This window comes from Vicia villosa, linkage group LG1 (assembly GCF_029867415.1).
Source record: "Vicia villosa cultivar HV-30 ecotype Madison, WI linkage group LG1, Vvil1.0, whole genome shotgun sequence".
NCBI lineage: Eukaryota > Viridiplantae > Streptophyta > Magnoliopsida > Fabales > Fabaceae > Vicia > Vicia villosa.
Window position 1 is genome coordinate 67,621,160 of NC_081180.1, and position 15,004 is coordinate 67,636,163.

General features: G+C 35.8%; 2 protein-coding genes across 6 annotated transcripts; one reads left to right on the top strand and one right to left on the bottom strand.

Moving 5' to 3' along the window:
* Window positions 1-495: 495 nt before the first annotated feature.
* LOC131640414 (uncharacterized) lies at window positions 496-3,669 on the top strand. Of its 4 annotated transcripts, none has more exons than XM_058910820.1 (2): window positions 496-1,316; window positions 3,187-3,669. In XM_058910820.1, the coding sequence occupies exon 1, from the start codon at window positions 704-706 to the stop codon at window positions 1,310-1,312; it is 609 nt and encodes a 202-aa protein (XP_058766803.1). In that variant the 5' UTR covers window positions 496-703; the 3' UTR covers window positions 1,313-1,316; window positions 3,187-3,669. The 4 variants fall into 4 exon arrangements, with proteins under 4 accessions (XP_058766803.1, XP_058766810.1, XP_058766807.1 ...); XM_058910827.1 differs by having other exon boundaries at window positions 3,282-3,669; XM_058910824.1 differs by lacking the exon at window positions 3,187-3,669 and adding an exon at window positions 2,669-2,787.
* Window positions 3,670-5,823: 2,154 nt separating this feature from the next.
* LOC131640441 (uncharacterized) lies at window positions 5,824-9,070 on the bottom strand. 2 transcript variants are annotated; one of them, XM_058910837.1, is made up of 7 exons: window positions 8,992-9,070; window positions 8,318-8,675; window positions 7,961-8,188; window positions 7,488-7,842; window positions 7,278-7,405; window positions 7,027-7,162; window positions 5,824-6,221 (listed from the first exon to the last, which is right to left on the bottom strand). In XM_058910837.1, the coding sequence occupies exons 2-7, from the start codon at window positions 8,659-8,661 to the stop codon at window positions 5,982-5,984; spliced, it is 1,431 nt and encodes a 476-aa protein (XP_058766820.1). In that variant the 5' UTR covers window positions 8,662-8,675; window positions 8,992-9,070; the 3' UTR covers window positions 5,824-5,981. The 2 variants fall into 2 exon arrangements, with proteins under 2 accessions (XP_058766820.1, XP_058766826.1); XM_058910843.1 differs by having other exon boundaries at window positions 8,888-9,005.
* Between the last annotated feature and the right edge of the window lie 5,934 nt (window positions 9,071-15,004).

Genomic DNA, 15,004 nt, shown 5'->3' on the forward strand with positions numbered 1-15,004 from the left:
TTGTGTAGGTAAGTGACAATTTGAAGGGAATGGTGTCAAAAAAATTGGTGGAATAAATGCATGAGCAAGGAGGTTCAGATGATGTTATTGATTATAAGATTTTTTTTTTGAATTTGCCATTTTTAGGGAAGGTGTGAGGATAAGAAAATATAAAAGACTTTCTATTTAGTTCACAAAACTTTTAAAAAAGAGAGTTATCATATTCTTTGTCATTGTCACATTGAAAACATTTTTATTTTACGTTAAAATTATATTTTACTGTGAGCACGAAATTGTAAAAAAAATGGGATGTACTTGTGATTTGTTTGATTGAGATTGAAAAAATCCATAAATAATTTATAAATTCATCAAGGAATAATACTAACGATCACTTGTTCACTTGTGCCAAAAAGTATGTAAATAAACGACATTCTATTTATTTTTTCATAAACTATAAGAAAAAAAAATTATTTTATTTTATTTGGTGTGAATGACAGTTTTCACTAAAAATTAAAAATGGCTTACGCATGATGGAAGGGGTAAAAGCGTAAACTAGCCACCATCGTCTTCGTGTATAGGGTTTATGCCCAACGAGCATTCAGCAATCTGACTTCTGACATCACTCAAACTAGCCACCATCACCAAAACCGTTACGCCGTTCGGTATGCGGCAATGTTAAACACATCTCACCACTAGCATTTTTCCGTCACCGTCACCGTTAAGAATGAGGTATTCACGCTTCCTACAATTTTCACTCTTCCGCAAAACCCTAACTCAAAACCCTAATTTCACATCTCCTCAAATTTCCAGACCCTACATTCTTTCACCAAATCAACACCAATTCAATGGAAAATCCCAATGCGAATCCACCTCCATACGCAATTACAACACCGCATCGCCGGATTCCGAAAAGGTATCAGCGATTGTTGACGAACTCATGGGATTAACGCTGCTGGAAGTGATGGACCTGGTTGATGTGATGAGGGAGAAAAAGGGAATCAATGAGCTTCCGATTATGATGTTGATGGTGCCAGGGATGGGAATCAGAGGCTTGCCGAAGGGTTTGGGTGGAGCGAAAGGTGGTGGCGGAGAGAAAGGAGAGGAGAAGAAGGTTGAGAAGACGGCGTTTGATGTGAAGCTCGATGGTTTTGATGCTGCGTCGAAGATTAAGATTATAAAGGAAGTTAGGACGTTTACTAGTTTGGGTTTGAAGGAAGCTAAGGATTTGGTGGAGAAAGCACCGACTCTTTTGAAGAAAGGTGTGACGAAGGAGGAGGCGGAGAGTATTATTGCTAAGTTGAAGGAAGTTGGAGCAAAAGCTTCAATGGAATAATAAGGTACTAATTCCTGGTGGTGTGAATAGTTAGATGTGATTTTTGTTTTTGTATATTTGTGTGTATGATATGCTCTCTAAGTTTCGTGTAGAATTGAGTGAGAGTATGTTTTGTTGTTTGATAGATTGCTATACTGCCAACTTTTGAAGCCCTAACACACACTACACTAACATTAACATGCAGACACTGTTAATAATTTAAGCAAATGATTGCGACTGAATGTAATCACTAATGCTGGTTTCGGATACTGTCATGTGGCGGATACCAGACTTGTTTTCAATCCGAAATGTCAGTTCTACATAGCTGCCCACCGAATTCAAATTATTATTTGTGTTATTGAGAATTTTGTTCAAGATGTGTCTGATAAAAAATTTAGTTAAAGGGGTATTCAATAAGCTACTGTTGAGAGCTATGAGCATGTTGTACCTTGTTTTCTGCAAGGGCATCCAAACACTATTGTAAGTGTTTATATAGTGTGGTAAGCTCTGGTAAACTGTAAATAAGCTATTCCATACTCTTATCCAGACTGATATAAAGGAGCCAGTGTCACCGCATACTTTTTTTTACTGTGCTATGAGATAAGAATATGAGCTATAAGAAAAGGGATTTCAAGATATAATAAGGAATCAGCAAGTATCTAGGTAGTTTGTAAGGAAAAGGGATTTCAAGAATTTTAGGAACTATGACCATAGCTTGAGGCTTATCTATGACTTTGTTTGGGACTTGGAAGGGGGAGGGGAATGGAGAGCTTTGAAAAAAAAGGAAGGATGAAGAGAAAATAATTGAAGGTTTTGGGGAGGAGGGCTTTGAAGTGTTTACTTGCCTTCATAAGAGAAAATTCCCTTGATTAGAGAGAACTCAAAAGTTGTATTGGAGGAGGGTTTTTGGTTTTTCTTTGGAGGGCTTTGATAATAAGTATTTATTTATCATTCTTTTCAAAAGTACTTAAAAAATATCTACTTTTCTCCCCCAAAGCCCTACCATCCCCTCCAAACTCCCAATCAGAGCCTAAAGAAACTATTTGATATAAGTTGCTGAAAGCGAAATCAATATTTAGCCAATGAACTTGTTGCTTTCGTAAGGCAAGTTATCTTCGTTGGTATTTGTTATCTACACTCGTTAGCCTCAGGTGGACTATTTGTGTTTGAGTGAATAGACATAGGGCGGGAAGAAAGATCTTACTCTAATTCTATAGTTAGATTTACACATTGTCTGAAGTTTAGCCTAGGATGCTCTTATTTGCATCTAAATAGAAATAAATAATGTGAAAGTAACATAATGAGCTGTGCTTTTTTTTTCCTTTACTGAGGTTTGAGGCTCCTTAATATAGTTAGTTACACAATGACTATTTGTAGGGGAAGAAAGGAAGGAAAAGAAATTATCGGTGCAATGCAGCACTGTTCTAACAGCAACCAAAGTTTGAAGCTCTTAGGTTCGGTGGGATTAAATTATCCCTCCTTTAGACGAATTATGGTAGGTGAGCACTGTTCTAACAACAACCAATGTCTGTCTTTTTACATCTGTATATTTTTTTCTCCAAAAGTTAAATTGGTTCCTGCAAATGGTGTGGCATTTACTATACAGAAAAAGGTTGAAGCATTGGATAATTGGAGGTTGATAGTTATTATTGCCCGACAATGAGTTATATTCTGAAAAGTGTGACAGCATAAACTGAAAATTTTGAATTAGATATTCGCATTACAAATAAAAGGCATTTGTTTGTCATGCGCGGGAACATTAGCATCTCATGTTCTATGTTTATATGCATGTTCTGAATTCTGATAATAGGGAATAAAGCTAAATATGTACATTTTCTTTAATTGCTTATGGTTTTTGGCAATTTCTATTTCTAATTGGCTTTTAATATTTGGAGCTGCTTAGGAAAAAGCCAGGATGAAAAACAAAACATGGCGAAGAGATTTTGTTTTTGTAGCAGCTAGTTCCTTACACCCATGTTTCCATTGGCAGGGGATGGAAGTCATTGGAGGTCTTCTCATAACGCAGAGATGCTATTTTTGTATTTGAAAACTAAACTTAGCTCATTATGCACCTACCTCTTTCCCTATGTCATTTCTATTTTTCCTTTGTATCAAGTTCTTTTTGCTCTTAATTTTTTTTATCATTTTTTGACCAATGTTGTAGAATTGATTTATGATGGAGTTTTAGACCCAATTGGATGTCCACTGAACCACAATAACCATACAATCATTTGTAATGAGCAACTGGAATTTGAGTTGCAACCAAGAACATGATTGCAGTCTCTTCAACTTCTTTTGACTGTGTTCAGTTTTGTAAAACTGATGTTACCTAACTTTTTTGCTGTGCAACGTGCATGCTGCACCTCATTCCCATTTTATCCCATCCGTTTCATGATTGGTGATTCAAGCAAGTCATTATGTATTCCCTAGAATGTGAATGTTAAATTGAATATTATTATTATTTCAAAATTTGTAAATTAGTCTCTATATTTTTTAAAATTTACAAATTGATTTTAAAATTTTCTAAAAATTACAAATTGATCTTCACAATTTTATAATTTTACAAATTTGTCTCTAAATTTTTTAGGAATTGCAACTTAATCCATATATTGAACTTTAAAATTTTTCCTAAATTTAAAATTTATACAGACGATTTTAAATATTTAACAATAAATAATTTTAATATTATATTTAAACAAAAGAATTTACAAATGAATCAGTTTCAGTTTAATCATTTAAATTATATAGAATTTTAAATTCATTAAAAATTTCAATTATCTTTATCAACTTAAATGAACTCCTCTATGAGTTATATAGATTTACCACTAGTCCTAGGTAATAGTCACAACTAGAATATCTAATTCAGAGTCTTTACATTTCTCACTTCTATTTTATGAGGTAAACCTCAAATTAGTTTATAAAATTAATCAATAAAAAACATTAAGATTCAATATTAGATAAATAACAATAGAACAATCCATTAACATAACAATTGCGTACAAAGTACAAGGTTATGTTTTAAGATTAAGAACTCATCTTTTAACAAACAATTGGGAGCTTAGTTATTCAATATAGTGTAAGTGTAATTGCACATGAAATACAAGTTGTATAAATATTGTATAAATCATAAACGAGCTTCAATGGTAAAAAAAAAAAAAAAAAAAAAAAAAAAAACTCATCTTTGTCTTCAAAACAGTTTTAAAAGTACTTCTCTCTCTATATCTCTAACAATTGCCCAGGTTTTCATTGTGCAATTGTGTCCCGATCGATCGCTAATGCTGATATGGCAAGCTACGCTATTTCTCAAATCATGCCCTCTCTATTATCTCTAACAATTGCCCAGGTTTTCATTGTGCAATTGTGTCCCGATCGATCGCTAATGCTGATATGGCAAGCTACACTATTTCTCAAATCATGCCATGATTCAGTATGATCACATTTTGGGGATGCAATTTGATGAATTTTTTGTTTTTTTCTCTTTTCTCTGTTCTTATATGTTCGTGTCACACCGTTCTTATAAGTTTGTCTCATTCTTATATGTTTGTGTCGCACCGTTCTTATAAGTTTGTGCTATTGTGTCCCGATCGATCGCTAATGCTGACATGGCAAACTACGGTATTTCTCAAATCATGCCACGATCCATTATGATCACATTGTGGGGATGCAATTTGATGAATTTTTTGCTTTTTTTCTTCTCCGTTCTTATATGTTCGTGTCGCACCGTTCTTATAAGTTTGTCTCGTTCTTATATGTTTGTGTCGCACCGTTCTTAGAAGTTTGCCTCGCTCCGATTCTTGTTACTAAAACTTACACCACATATAAATAAAATAAAAAACACTAATTGGATTGAGTTTTTTCACAATATATTACATCGGATTATATTAAAAAAACCCTTATTGAATTGCGTTTTTCCACAATATATTACATTGGATTATATTTTACTCTATTCAGTACGTCAAGATGTCATCAATGAGAAGACGAAAGTGTAATAAATCATTATATCAATAAATCATTATATCAATTTTTAATCAATGGCAACTATTAGTCAATCTACCCTATAATTTGAATTGCTTACTTTAAAAGGAATCATGTCCTTGAATGTCATGGTTCGCAGCAAAATAATTGTCCTCAGTCGCATCAAGATATTTCAATCTGTGGGAGATCATATAGACTTGAAGGTACCATTAATAAAATATTTGTTCTTCATAACAAACTTTTTTCAAAATGATTTTAAGCATAGATTTTGAAAATTAAAAAAAAAAAAGTTTAAAACAATCAAACACTAACTTTATTAGTAACAAGTTCAAAAGGGCAATCTATGAGTTAGAGTGGGTGACTTGAGGTTCATCAGCATCACATTCCTATTTTACTGATCTGATATTATACAAGATAACAAAACTCTTTCAAAGGTTCACATTCCATGGAAAAGTACATCACACTTAAGCTTTTCCGTAATTAACCTGTCACACTTTTAACCTTTGGGGTCAGACTTAATGGACTCAACGGAAATCACAAATATGCTTCTGAGAAAATTCAAAAATATAAATTACTCGTATGTCAATGTATTTCCTCAGTAGATAAAAACATGCAAAACAAAAAAGAAACTACTCTCCGTCTTAAAGGATCTAAAGTACAGTGATAACTTAATACAAGGGTAAGTGTAACAACATAAGCAATTGCTTGGCAGAACTTAGAAACCAAAGAAGCCAAGTTCACTGGCTCTTTCCTTCTCAAATGTTTCAAAGTACTGGTAGATGATTGTTACTGCAAGCAAAATCCCTGTCCCGGAACCTATTGCACCCATAAAATCTGCCAACACTGTTAGGGCACCGATACATATGCCTCCAAATGCTGCAGCAGTGGGAATGTATCGGTTTAGTTCTTTCTGCAAGTTTGACTCACGGTGTCCAGGCATTACCATTTGTTGTTCCTGCAAATTAAAAATCATGTATCAGTAGAAATTTAAAGACCTAACATAGTAGATACTAGTCACTCAGACGAACTTCAATACAAAGATGAAATTTCCATATAATAAAACAGAGTTCCACAGCAACAAACTCAGTTACAAAATCGAAGTTTGCTCAAATTATTGACCTTATTCTGAACCATCGCCGGAAACTTCACAAGACAACAAATAAAAGTGGCAGAGAGGCAGAAGACATTGTTGCATACACTAAGGATAAACAGATATATTGATTTCTGACTTCAAGGATCCCAATTAAAATTTGGCACAAAACTCAAATGAGTAGAAGCGAAAGTCACTAACTAGTGCTTGTTCTAAACTAACCAACTCATATGCTCCTATTCCTTTTCAGGCGTAGTCATGCCTTAGCATATCTGATATAACTTACAGGAATATGTTAACTACAGCAAGAATGACAGAGTGCAACTAGTCATGCACCTCCAGCAGGCCAGTCAATGGCCCTACAAGTATAGTAGTGCCTTTAAAGTTAACAGAAATTTATACTAAAATGAAAACAATATTTAGTTTTTAACCACAGTATTCGTGGTTTCTAAGGAATGCTTAAAACCCAAGTATGGCTAGTATTTTGCTTCATGTAAGTAGTATATCATGTCAATAGGGGAAACTAAATTCCAATGGCTCAAAGCAACATAAATTACATTGTCACCAGGTGAATCTTTTCTAATAAATAAAAGCACAAATCCTTGCAAAAATGTTATAGGCCTAGGCAAAAAATAAAGGCAACTTGGAAAAAAATGCTAGTTAGTATTACCTTCAACTGCTTGGCAACATCCCTAGCTGACGAACCAGAAACCTCAATCCAAGTTTTAGAGAACAAGGCACAAGCTGACAGCATAAACACAAGATAGAACAAAGCATGGAAAGGATTGGCTGCCATATCAGCTAAACTGCAAAATACATGCAGCAAAAAATTTGATTTATCAAATCATAGAGACAAGCCCTATTTATATAAATGGTGGAAGCTTTATATTCAATAAGTATAACTGGGAGCATATCTCTTACCTGGACGGTGCAGTGATGTAGTATGCAATACCACCAACAGGAATTGAATGACCACCTCCATATTCAGATTCCTTCCATTTTCCCAACAGATTTACAATGAAGTTTCCACTGTACTTACGGTGGAGAAGCTGAACAATTCCAATAAGATTAGATTGCTACAACAGAAAACCCAAAAATGCCAAGCTCAGCCTATCATAAAATTATTATTACCTGAGAGATAAAGTAGAGATTGGAAACAAGGGCAGACTGAAGAATAATGGGCATGTTGGAGGTATAGAAAAGTTTGATTGGATATGAACCCTGCTGCCCTCGGGCATTTTTTGACCTTACAGGCAAGACCACACGGAAACCTTGGAAGTATATCACAATTAGGAAGATCAAGACAGTAGCAAGAAGATTTGTCACATTGGGAAGATTCTGCCGGTAAAATGCTTCACGAAGAGCACGAACCTTGTCTGTCCTAGTAATCAACAAATGGAACAGAGCAATAACAGCACCCTCAAATTCAGCTCCACGTCCACTATTAATGGTGGTGGGACTAAATGCCTTCCATATAATGTTTTCACTGTAAAATAACAAGGGAAATTCTTCTAAGCTTTCTATTAAAGGAAATTGCTATAAGACAGCATAAATTTCATAGACTAGAGCTGGATATATTTTATTAGCAGAGACTCAAAACATACCAGATATTAGTTGCTATGAATAGGGAAATTCCAGAACCAAGACCATATCCTTTTTGAAGAAGCTCGTCTAAACATATCACAATAATACCGGCAAAAAAGAGCTGGATGATGATAAGGATAGCATTTCCTACTCCAAGTTGGCCCACACTACCATACATCCCTGAAAGAACATAGGCAACTGCTTCTCCAACAGCTATCAAAATACCAAGAAGCTTTTGTGCTCCGTTTCTGCCATAAAAGGGGAACTTAACAGTAAACACAAGTGTAATAAACCATAGAGTGATATATACACTGATAATCACAATTGTAAGACCCATTGAAATCACTGACATGAGCCGAGGAAAGTTGTACACTTACAAAAGGGCTCGATCTTCTCGAACATTGTTGTCCACTTCAATGATCTTTGATCCAGCGAGAAGTTGCATAACCAACCCCGAAGTCACAATTGGAGTGATTCCAAGTTCCATGACAGTCCCACGATTAGAAGCAAGGATAACACGCATCCAATAGAACGGATCTGCACCAGTCGTCGAGTGTATCCCATATAGAGGGAGCTGACTACATACAAGGAAAATGAAAAGAGCAATGACAGTATATATAACCTTCTCTCTAAATGGCACTTTCCTGTCAGCAGTCTGAACTTCAGGAAGGAACGAGAGAAACGGCCTTACTAAGTGCAGAACCCTAAACCCACCTCCCATTTTGTCAAATTAACCTGCATCATATATTCAACATTCATAAGCCAAAATCTAAAAAAGCATAGCTACATGCACCGAAAAAATGCAATATAATCAAACCAATCTATCACAGCTTTATTCATGATTAAATTCACAGCATAAATGAAGAAAAAATCATGGAACTAAGCAATAAAATCGCATGCAATATAGGTAGATCTGATTTCATGGATTCAGAAGAAAAAATCCAAACCCTAATTTGCAGAAGAGAGAGCAACGGAGTGGATAGAGAGAAATTGCGAAATAGGAATAGATTAATTAAATTAAAAATGATAAAAATTGAGAAAAAATTAAAACCTAGAAGAAAGCAGAATGGTAAGACGGCGAAACCAGAACGAACGGAGGTGGTGTAAAAGTTGATGTGAAATACTCCCTCCGTCCCAAAATATAAGAGAAAAAAATGTATTTTTCTTGTCCCAAAATATAAGAGAAAAAATCATCTTTCATTTCTTTCAAGGTAAAATTAAATGCAAATTGCATTTAACTTATATTCTCTCTCATCATTTTTAATACCAACAACCAATTAAAAATTTTTTTACATCTTCCAAAGCACTTTATTTCAAGAAAATCATAAGTAAAATAATTGTATTTTTACTTTTCTTAATAAACGTGATTTTGTTTTTTTCTCTTATAATTTGGGACGGAGGGAGTACTATTTTGTATCTTACACACAAATGTGAATTTTTCAATTTTGTAGTCAACTCTTACAACAAAAAAGAAAAATTAAAAGCAAAAATTAAAACTTAAAAATTTTAGAGAATATATGATGAGTAAATTAGAATAATATATTAAAGTTTTCTTTTAAAATTTTAATATATTAATTCAAAAAGACGAATCTCACTGTCCATCAGATGAGGCCGTTTAAAGTCAGAACAAAACTATTAAAGTTAAGTACGAAAAGACATAAATTATATAAAATATTTTAAAAAGAAAATTATTATTAAGTAATTATTTAGGTTTATTAACTAATATTATATATATGGTCAAAATATAACTTTCTTACTTGTATACAAATGTTTTTTTATTTACTTATCTTTTTAAAAGTTCAATGTGATATTAACTATAAATTTATTTATAGTAAAAATTACTTATTAATAAAAATAATAATATTAAATAAAATAATTACTAATTAAAAATATTATGTAAAATATTGGCTAAAATATATTTTTAGTTTCTCTATAATACTTTATTCACAAAATCAGTCCTCCTATTTAATAATTAATATAAATGTTAAAAATAAATTATTTAGGCTTAAGGTCCATCTTTCCATCCCACAAACTTACATTTTTCCATGTTTGTTGATGTGAGATATTGGATCGAACTCTAGTATGGCCGAAGGGTAGCTTCTTGGTTCGACAGGGTTAAGCATGAAGTCGAAGGTTGTTCACATGCTTGTGTTGAAGATGCTAGGGTTGTTAGCATGTTAAATTAGGTTTTAGTGTTTAAACCCTAATTTGTTAAGTTAGCTTGTTTATTAAGTTAGCTTGTGTAATGGGCCTTGTGGAAAAAGCCCATTAGTTAGTATGTTAGGTTTTATTATAAATAGCATACTAGTCTCTCATCATTGCTAAGCTGCAAATCCTAATTTAGGGTGAGAGAGGTTATTTGTTATTCTTGTAAACTTGTAATCTTGTTCTAAGAGAAAGTGAAAGAATAGCAGTTATAACCAATTATTTGTGTTCTCTTCTTCTTATCTTCCCTAATTCCTATTATACTTTGTTCTTGACATCGTTTTTCACAACAAATTGGTGCGGTGAGCGTGGAGAAGATGCCTTCAACAAAGTATGAGATTGAAAAGTTCACCGGAGTGAATGATTTCGGTCTGTGGCGCTTGAAGATGAAAGCCTTACTGGTTCAGCAGGGTTGTTTGGAAGCGTTTAAGGGAGAGGCAGCCATGAATGCAGAATTGACGACAGCGGAGAAGACGAATATGATCGAGAAAGCACACAGCGCAATTTTGTTGAGCCTTGGTGATAAGGTTCTCCGACAGGTATCAAAGGAGACGACGGCATCAGGGTTATGGGTGAAACTTGAAAGTTTGTATATGACCAAATCGCTGGTAAATCGACTCTACCTGAAGCAAGCTTTGTATTCATTCAAGATGATTGAAGACAAAGTATTGGCTGAGCAGTTGGATATGTTCAACAAGCTGATTCTTGATCTTGAAAATATTGATGTGAAGATCGATGATGAAGATCAAGCGTTGTTACTATTGTGTTCTTTGCCTCGATCACATGCTCACTTCAAAGAAACTCTCTTGTATGGAAGGGAGTCCCTGACGTTTGAAGAAGTTCAATCAGCCTTGTACTCTAAGGACTTGAATGAACGAAAGGAGCATAAACCTTCGACTGTTGGGGAAGGTTTGGTCGTTAAAGGAAAACTCTTACGAAAGGATGGTAAGTTCGACAAGAAGAAAGGCAAAAGCCAGTCGAAGTCTTACAGTGGCGAAGCATCTGGCATTCGACCATTGTAAGAAGGAGGGTCACACAAGAAAGGTGTGCCCTGAACGCCTGAAATATCATGGAGGTAAGGATAATGGCAACGCTGCCATTGTTCAAGATGATTTCGAATCATCTGATGTTCTTGTGGTTTCAAGCAATGACTCTAAGAAGGAGTGGATTATGGATTCAGGTTGCACTTGGCACATGACTCCAAACAAAGACTTGTTCGAGGAATTATGTGATCAAGATGGTGGATCAGTATTGCTGGGAAACAACAAGGCTTGCAAGATTGCAGGTGTTGGATCTGTGAGATTCAAGCTCCATGATGAGTCAATAAGGTTGTTGACTGAAGTCAGGTATGTTCCTGATTTGAAGAGAAATTTGGTTTCTCTTGGTGAATTCGACAAGAAAGGATATGTTTTCCAAGGAGAGAAAAGTATCCTAAGAGTCATGAAGGGTTCGAAGGAAGTCTTGAGAGGCGTGAAGAAACAAGGCTTGTATACCCTTGAGGCTGAAGTTATAAGTGGTTCGACAAATGTTGCATCCACGAAACCTTTGTCGAAAACAGAAATCTGGCACATGAGATTGGGCCATGTCAGTGAAAGGGGTCTGGTCGAATTAGGGAAACAAAATCTGCTTGGTGGAGACAAAGTCGAAAAGCTGAAGTTTTGTGAACCCTGTATACTTGGAAAATCTTGCAGAGTGAAGTTCAACAAAGGCAAACAAAGAACACATGTATCCCTTGATTACATCCATGCTGATCTTTGGGGGCCTGTAAGGTGTCCATCACATTCAGGAGCAAGGTATTTTCTATCCATAGTAGATGATTATTCCAGAAAATTATGGGTATTCATCCAGAAGACTAAGGATGAAACTTTTGAGAATTTCAAAAGTTGGAAGACTCTGGTTGAAAATCAGACTGGCAGAAAGGTCAAGAGGTTGAGAACCGACAATGGCCTTGAATTTTGCAATGAGACATTCGACAGTTTTTGTGCTGCCTCTGGTATTGCAAGGCATAGAACCACTGCAGATACTCCACAGCAAAGTGGTTTGGCTAAAAGGTTTAATCGAACTATTTTGGAGAGAGTCAGATGCATGTTGACTAGTGCGGGGTTAACGAAGGTGTTCTGGGCTGAGGCTGTTTCGACAGCAACATATCTGATAAACAGATGTCCTTCGACCGCGTTAGATATGAAGACACCTGAAGAAGTTTGGTCGGGACATCCACCAGATCTCGACAAACTGAGAGTATTTGGCTGCGTAGCCTATGCTCACATTAGGCAAGATAAGGTCGAACCTAGAGCTCTGAAATGCATGTTCATGAGATACCCAGAAGGAGTCAAAGCTTATAGGCTATGGTGCCTAGAGCCAGGTCACAGGAGGTGTATCACCAGTCGAGATATAGTTTTCAATGAAGCTGAAATAGCTTTTAAGAAAACTGATGATGTTGATCAAAGTACAGAAACATCTGACGAAGAGTTGGAACAGGTAGAGATTCCTGTTGAGGTAGAGCATGTTGATGTTGAATTGCATATCCCTGATGAAGTCAAAGAAGAAGCAGAAGATGCTAAGGAAGTTGAGGAAACTGACGATGACTACCTATTGTCGAGAGATAGGTCGAGAAGAGTCATCAAGGCACCTCAGAGACTTGGGTATGCAGATCTTATAGCTTATGCCTTAATCTCTGCAAGTGAGGTTTTAGACGAAGAACCTAGAGACTACAAGGAAGTTATGAGGAGTCGAAATAAGACTGAATGGCTGAAAGCCATGGATGATGAGATGAAATCTCTTCATGATAATCATACTTGGGAACTGATCAAGAAACCTGATGGGGAAAGGTTAGTCAGCTGTAAATGGATTTTCAAAGTTAAGGAAGGAATTGAAGGAGTGACGTCGAAAAGATACAAGGCAAGGTTAGTTGCAAGGGGTTTCACTCAGAAAAAGGTGTCGACTTCAATGATGTGTTTTCTCCTGTTGTGCAGCATAGGTCCATTCGAATGTTGCTTGCCATGGTGGCACAGTTCGATCTTGAACTGGAACAGATGGATGTGAAGACTGCGTTCTTGTATGGTGATCTAGATGAAACGATCCTGATGAGGCAACCTGAAGGGTATGTCGAAAAGGGGAAGGAAGATTATGTGTGCAAGTTAAAGAGATCTTTGTATGGGCTGAAACAATCTCCTCGACAGTGGAATAGGAGATTCGACAAGTTCATGGCACGCGTAAGTTTCATTAGAAGTCAGTTCGACCACTGCGTTTACTTCAGATTTCGACCTGGTAATTCATTTGTTATTTTGTTGCTTTATGTGGATGATATTCTCATAGCAAGCAACAATGTTGAAGATGTGACGAGGGTGAAGGCTGAACTCAATAAAGAGTTCGATATGATGGATCTGGGAGCTGCTTCCAGGATTCTTGGAATTGACATTCGAAGAGATAGAAAGAAGTCGAAGTTATGCTTATCTTAAGAGGCATATCTACGGAAGATTCTCGAAAAGTTTGGTATGTCGAATTCGAAGCCAGTTGTGACTCCAACAAACCCTCAATTCAAGCTGAGTATTGATCAGTGTCCCAGTAGTGATGTCGAAAGAGCCTATATGAATAGCATCCCATATGCTAATATAGTTGGTTCTTTGATGTATGTTATGATCTGTACTAGACCCGACATAGCATATGCAGTAAGTCTTGTAAGCAGGTACATGGCGAACCCTGGAAAGGCTCACTGACAAGCATTGAAGTGGATTTTAAGGTACATAAATGGGTCTCTGAATAGAGTCCTAATTTATGGTGGAGCCTTGGGTGAAGATAGTAAAGCAATAATAGAAGGATATGTCGACTCTGATTATGCAGGTTGTATGGATTCCAGAAAATCTATTTCTGGATATGTTTTCACTATGTTTGGCACTGCAATTAGTTGGAAAGCAACACTTCAGAAGGTTGTTGCTCTATCAACCACTGAAGCGGAGTATATTGCCCTAACTGAAGCTGTGAAAGAAGCATTGTGGCTTGAAGGTTTTGCGAAGGAGCTAAAACTTCAAGGTCGAGGTATCACTGTTAAATGTGATAGTCAAAGTGCAATACACCTGTCGAAGAATTCAGCCTATCATGAGTGAACTAAGCACATTGATGTGAGGCTGAATTTCGTTAGAGGAGTAATCGAGCGTGGAGGAGTCCAAGTGCTGAAGGTTTCGACTGAAGACAATGCTGCTGATATGATCACCAAGACATTGCCGAGTTGTAAGTTTTTCCACTATATGCAGTTGATAAAGCTGCACGAAGAAAGCTAGTTTGTTTCCTTGATGTTGTAGAGTTAGATCCAAGGTGGAGATTTGTGAGATATTGGATCGAACTCTAGTATGGCCGAAGGGTAGCTTCTTGGTTCGACAGGGTTAAGCATGAAGTCGAAGGTTGTTCACATGCTTGTGTCGAAGATGCTAGGGTTGTTAGCATGTTAAATTAGGTTTTAGTGTTTAAACCCTAATTTGTTAAGTTAGATTGTTTATTAAGTTGGCTTGTGTAATGGGCCTTGTGGAAAAAGCCCATTAGTTAGTATGTTAGGTTTTATTATAAATAGCATACTAGTCTCTCATCATTGCTAAGCTGCAAATCCTAATTTAGGGTGAGAGAGGTTATTTGTTATTCTTGTAAACTTGTAATCTTGTTCTAAGAGAAAGTGAAAGAATAGCAGTTATAACCGATTATTTGTGTTCTCTTCTTCTTATCTTCCCTAATTCCTATTATACTTTGTTCTTGACATTGTTTTTCACAACAGTTGATAAGTGTCAAATTGTAGTTATTTTTGTATATAGTTTTGCAACACTTATCGATTATTTTTTCTCAACTTGTGCGTGAATGTCTACGTTTTTGCT